Genomic DNA, 6,236 nt, shown 5'->3' with positions numbered 1-6,236 from the left:
AGAGTGAGAGAGGACCCGGTCGGGCCTATTTATAAGGGGCGGCTGTTAAGTGGGCACGAGAAACGAGGAGTCTGAAGACATGATTATCCAGCTACAGAGGCGCCTCGATTTGCGGGATAGTTAATAAAGATAAGGATCCGTTGAGATACGTTGGGCAGAACATGCATTAATGGCGGATGATGTCACGGCGGGTTACCAAGAATCCAGAAGATGACGTCATGGCGGGTTATAACCTTCGCGCAACCAGAAGCCGGAAGATTTTCTCTTAAGGTATTGAAGATTGACATGAACCGGTTCAAATCAATCTGGGGCCTAATGTTGAGGATATACCTACTGGTGTAACCCGCCCAGGATGGGCCGGGTTACGTTCCGACAGCTCTTCATTCAGAGGCCCAAGGACAGATTAAGGATGGCGGTTTAGTAGGGAGCTTAAGGCCCAGAGGCGACTTAAGGCCCGTAGTGTTAAACCGCCGTTATGGCGTGACTTGTAGTGTAAGGCAAGAATAGTTAAGAGTCTAAGCCGGACATTGTTTATGAGCCGGCCGGGACTCTGAGAGCCGTCTGAGCGTTACCCTCTCTATATAAAGGGACGACCCGGCGGCGGTTCAGGACAAGCAACATCAGATCGATAACCAGGCATAGCGGTTTAGCTCCCTGGTCATCGAAACCCTAAGTAATTCCACCTCAACTGGAGTAGGCTTTTACCTTCACCGTAAGGGGCCGAACCAGTATAACACTCGTGTCCTTTTGTCCCGTTTAACCCCTTTAAGCTTCCTAATTGCGATGGCTCCACGACTAAGTCCTTGCATGAGGACATCTGCCGTGACAATTCCACGACAGTTTTCATGCACTAGATTTTGTAGGAAAACTAGGAAGGTGCCCATGCTACGGTACTGAACCCCCCAAAAATGAAGCAAAGCCTACTTTACTCAAAGTTACATGCCCATGGATTTTCGACCACAAACCTGCTTGCTGGCACGAAACATGGGAAGTTAAATGCTAAACAAAGAAGCATGTCCTTGCAAATTTGGCTCCTTATGCATCATGACCATCTATTCTCAATAAAAGTAACAACATTGTATTCGAGACATTTTTTATCTATAAGCCCAATTCATGATATCAAGCTCATTTCTGGCCATTCAAAAAAATTAAGACGAAAGCATACAAATTATTTGCAAAGATAAGTATATATTTCACCAAAATTCACAAAAACTTTCAGCTAATCTGATTGGAACAGTAGTTCAGGAGCATAACATTCCACAGGCATGGCCATCATAAAGGTTAAGCACGAAGCCACACCATACAATTCTGAATTCAGAACATTGCAGCTGCTCTGAGATAGCCAGCAGATGACTAGCGAGTCATGGCTGAAGGAATACATAACAACATGGTAATGTTCAACGATATTTCTATAACAGATCAGGTTCTGAACCTCAAACGTTCGTCAGAAGCTACCAATGCAATTTTCTATGTCTCACAAAGTCAAGTCAGGACAACAGTAGATCTAATGGGAGGGGGTGATGCTGATGGTTTCCCACTTTTCCTTCTTTCGTCGGGCAAAAATTAGTCACAGATCAGATTACACTTGTGCAGAAACACAGTCACTACTATGACGATGGGATGAAAGATCAATCTATGGCTTCACATACTCGCGGATGAACTGCTCAACTGCTGAAACATCACCAGTCAGACCAGCACCTTCATCAACTATCACCTTGTTCTGACACTGGCTGAAGTTGAATGCCTCTCCAGGTAACCCAAGTTGGACTTCATCACTGATGTCAGCGGATGATATGGCGTTCCTTGATTCCCGGAGCTTGTTTCTACAAATAAAAAATTAGCACAAGTTTGTGTCAGTCGGTCAATGCAAATGGTTCTGTTATGCTCCCTCACAGGTGTTTCAAGATATATGAGTGATTACAGAGTGACCTCCGTTGTTCCAGGATCAGGGAAATATGAGTAGAATATACATGTATGTAAGCTTTTTGGCAGCATAACATACACAAAAAACAAACGAATACATTCAAGCTGCAGTATTAATCTAGCCAATACATTATAATTCACAGAATTTACAGAGCGACCTCAATTGTACCAGGATCACGGAAATATGGATAGAATATACATGTATGTAAACATTTTTTGCAGCATAATATACACAAAAACAAACAAATACATTCAAGTTGCAGTACTAATCTAGCCAATACCTATAAATTCACAGAATTATTAAACACGCCAACCCAAGATGATGCATTCTAAGTTCCAACCATGCAACAACGTTGAATATGAAAAATGAAACATACACTTCTTTCTCCAACTGCTTCTTGATGAACTCCTTTGAGTGAGCTGTAACTTTATCTGTCTTGTTGCAGAATATCAGAACAGGAATCCTTTTCTTCACTACAGTTGCCTTCGTCAAAATGTCATACAAGTACCTGTCGTGAGAGTTAAAGAGAAAACTGTCAGGCGGTACGAACTGCATCAGATCAAACATCTTTATACATGTTTGAATATGAAATAAGGTCCTAGCCACACTCCTAGTTTGAATACAGCATATGATTGGGTTGGCGATCAAAGTTTGCGAAATTGGACACCATCAAATTTTCCAATCAACACCAAATAACAGAAAGTAGGTCAGCAAAATTACTCTGCAGAAGCTTGCATGCTAGACAAGAAATCTAGAGCATCGACGACAAAAACAACCCCAGCTGCCTGAGGCAGGACTTCATCAAGCTTCGATTTCAGCCTTGCATGACCAGGAACATCGATAACATGAACAGGTTTTATTTTGCCTTTCTGTTGAGTGGAAGGGAACAAAGTCAAGTAAAAATCTTGCAGTCAGCAAATATATGTTTCTATAAGAAAACAGTAGCCTTGATTCTACATAGTTATATTAATATCAAGGTGTAGCAGGGATTCATCTCCAGAAAGTTCTAACCCTTTCCAGCTCCGAGTGCAGCACAAATGTAGCATTGTTATGTGTCATCGAAGTCACAGTTCCCTGATGTGATGACCCATCGCGAAGCTAAAGACGAGAGATGGAAAATTAGCACAAAACCAAAAGATAATACAAAGAAACTGTGTAATTCCTCCATTGGAAAGATAATTAAAACTAAAAAAAGGAAATGTAAAGTAGTCTTTGTTCTCCAAAATCTTGCCGTGCAGGCATGCACTATATAAAATCATATATACAGTAAAATCAAGGGGGCAAGGCAAGAGATGCACGACAGATAACAGTATGGCACCAACGCAACCTGAGTGGAAATTCAGCTAAAAGGACATGTTATAAGCTACTGAACAAATTGCGTCAAAGGAAGCATATACAAGAGCAAATTGCAAACTAGATACTATCATAACATTATTCTCGGTGTTAGTCATATACAAATGCCCCATCTTTTTTACCAAATCAGAAAACCGAAATCCATGTCAATTCACAAATGCTAGATCAAAAAAATCATTGGCAAATCAGACACCGGATGTCAGTTTTGAAACCAAGCCCTCTGTCAGAGTAACACCTGTTAGGCCTAACTTCTAAAACTTACAACACAGAGAGACAAACAGCAGCAATCAAGTTTGTGAGGCAAGGCATGCATGGCCATTACTCTTGTCATACTTTATGATACCATGTCAATCCATGAGGAGTTGAATAGTTGTATCACTAGATAATGGGATGCACAAAAGAAAGAGGACCACATACAGAATTGGAACGATACCTGATAGAAAAGAACAGTTTTGCCGCTGCCACTAAGCCCGGATAGAACTATGGTGTTCGGTTTCGATGATTTCAGACAAGAAGCTGTTAAACAACCAAACATACAGAGCAACTGCATGTTAATTACTACACAAATACAGTAGTACCAATGAAATTCTATATCACAAAAGCAGAAACCTAAACAAGCATAATGAATACAGCAAGACATTTTACATCTTTGGGTGCACCCATTATGTACACTAAGACATTAATGAGGAGTAATCAAGTCACACTTTTGAATATAACTTATCTCCAGATTAAGAAACACTAGTGCCTCCTTTTTTTTATCGCCACACATATTATAATGTCATTGTCAGATGCCCTGACAACTAAGAACTCGTTAATTGTAACATCTTACAGTATTATCATTCTACAAGGCACATGTATCATAATCAGCTGAAGTCTGAAATTTAACTGGAGCTTTCAGTATCTCTGCTTCCACTCAAGTTAGTTCAGTTCTCCGCATGATCCAAGGCATGGACTCGACTGTGCTCCAACCACAATTTGAACCCAGTGTCAATACAACTACAGCTAACTACAAAATTGGTCACTCACTCCAGATCCCCAGCTAGTTAATACGTGAAACAAAAGGGACAACTATCACACATAAAATGCTTCCAGGAATATTTGCAAGCGTACTCAAGCCAGTTCCCCGTTACTACCTGCCACATCTACCTAGGTTTCCTAACAGCAAACAGGATATCGCGGGACTCAGGGGCAGAGGTAGAATGCGAGGAGAAGGTTAGGCTTGGCATTTCACCTGCGACCAGCACCAGAATCGTCACCGCAATCACGGCGACCGCGACGTAAATCTGCTCCGGGGGTTGCTGGCGGATCCAGTGCTCTGCTTGGCCTGCCCACGCCTCCGCTTGGCGAACCCACTCGTCCATCGTCGCGCAAGCACAGGGAAGGAGAGGGCGAGGTGGTGGCGGAGGGAGCAGCTGTGTGGCGCCGGGAGATCTCGGGGGAGGGGAGGGGAGGGGAGGTTTCTAGAAGGAAGGTAGGAGAAGCGAGAGGAGGACGACGAGTCGAGGGTTTTCGCACGGGAGGAGAAAGGGGGAGGCTGGGAGGAAAAATAAAAATAAAATTGAGACACAGAAAAAAGAAGTTTGCGTGTTTTTTTAAGGGATGAAAAGACTTTATTCATCAAAAAATACCACAATATGTGGGTTACGAAGAGGGGGATGAGCAAGCCACAAATAGCGTCCCCGGGCTAAAGAAAGAGAAAAGTTAGCTAAACTATAAGCATCACTGTTTATGTGTAATTCAAGAAGTTCTATCTAGACCTGATGAAATGGGCAGGCATAACCCAGCATGGCCCGCCCTCATTAAACGTGTATGCATGGCATGGCCCATGACGGCCCATTTACAAACGGGTTGTGCTCGCTTTAAGGTCCACGCATGGCGCGTCTATAATACATAAATAGTTCATCCCCATTAACCTATTTTTCTTGACATGCAGGCTATCCACGGTATCAATCAACATGCAACCATCCACCTAAGCAAATCTACCACCTCGGAAAAAAGTATATACGCCCGCCTTAAGCCATGTCACCTCTATTTCTTCTATCAGGTTGTGTGGCATGCACCCACTATACTGGAATACCAAATGAGGGGCCCTTCATAATCCATCCACCGTACGGGAAGACCAAACGAAGCCCAGTTTGGTTTCTAGTGGCCCCTACTCCTGTATACTTCTCCATACAAATCATGATCAAATCTTCTGCCAACTACATGAAATCCCAATCACAGGACGTGAAAAGCAGCGGCAACACGCAGGCAACAGGTAGCAGCGCACCCATGCCTATCGACTTGAGGAATAGGCTTGGGAGGCAATCGCCAAGGCCACGACCGCCAACGAAGAGAAGAAAGACTCTGGCTGGAGTGGTGGGCTTCAACCTCAACTGCTCTAGTCCGCGTCTCCAGGCCAAGCAGAGAAAGCTGCCAATTGCCAAGCTTGATGAGAAGATGTTGTGCCAGCGCATGGGGGTCATTGACGAAGGGCAGCAAGTCACCGAGGAGGCCATCGGCAAGTTTGTGGCCATGTTCCAAGTCCAGTTGCCTGATATCACAGTGTCAGCTCTACGGGCTCTGTTTAACCTCGACTACGACCTAGCGAATGCTTTTGACGCTGCACTGCTCGAGCACGGTGGACAGGCGGGAACCGAGCTCTTGGGAACAAGCGCAGATGTGGCCGGTGAGGCGGCGTGATGGAGCAGCCTCTAGACCCACGTTGTAGACGTCCTCCTCTTTCCATGATAGATACAACTTCTACGTATGTGTGTCTGTACGCCTGTTTGCAGCTGTCCATGTTGATGACTGCTCTCTGCTGCCTTGGCGAGGTATGTAAGCTTTCTCTTAGTTTTCCTAAACTGCTAGTGCCAGTCGCTGGATGCCTGTGTGCTCCATACAACTCCATCCCCATTGTAACTTAGGTTATCCATGTTAGAACAAAATCTTGGTATCCTCAACTGGAATGTACGAGGTT

At 44.0% G+C, this 6,236-nt stretch overlaps 1 protein-coding gene across 1 annotated transcript; it reads right to left on the bottom strand.

Moving 5' to 3' along the window:
• Positions 1–1,391: 1,391 nt before the first annotated feature.
• Positions 1,392–4,861, bottom strand: LOC109739667 (uncharacterized). Its single transcript, XM_020298740.4, has 6 exons — positions 4,509–4,861; positions 3,711–3,793; positions 2,936–3,022; positions 2,645–2,793; positions 2,301–2,432; positions 1,392–1,823 (listed from the first exon to the last, which is right to left on the bottom strand). Exons 1-6 carry the CDS (start codon positions 4,636–4,638, stop codon positions 1,634–1,636), a joined length of 771 nt encoding a protein of 256 aa, XP_020154329.1. The 5' UTR covers positions 4,639–4,861; the 3' UTR covers positions 1,392–1,633.
• Between the last annotated feature and the right edge of the window lie 1,375 nt (positions 4,862–6,236).

The sequence above is a fragment of the Aegilops tauschii genome, chromosome 7 (assembly GCF_002575655.3).
Source record: "Aegilops tauschii subsp. strangulata cultivar AL8/78 chromosome 7, Aet v6.0, whole genome shotgun sequence".
In the NCBI taxonomy this organism is placed as follows: Eukaryota; Viridiplantae; Streptophyta; class Magnoliopsida; order Poales; family Poaceae; genus Aegilops; species Aegilops tauschii.
The sequence above is the reverse complement of the archived record's forward strand: the minus strand, read 5'-3'. Positions and strand labels throughout refer to the sequence as shown.

Coding starts and splice junctions, on each gene's coding strand:
- LOC109739667 (XM_020298740.4), bottom strand. CDS start 4,638: ATGGACGAGTGGGTTCGCCAAGCGGAGGCGTGGGCAGGCCAAGCAGAG. Junction 3,794..4,508: donor GATTCTGGTGCTGGTCGCAG/GTGAAATGCCAA, acceptor GTTGTTTAACAG/CTTCTTGTCTGAAATCATCG. Junction 2,794..2,935: donor TGCACTCGGAGCTGGAAAGG/GTTAGAACTTTC, acceptor TCCACTCAACAG/AAAGGCAAAATAAAACCTGT.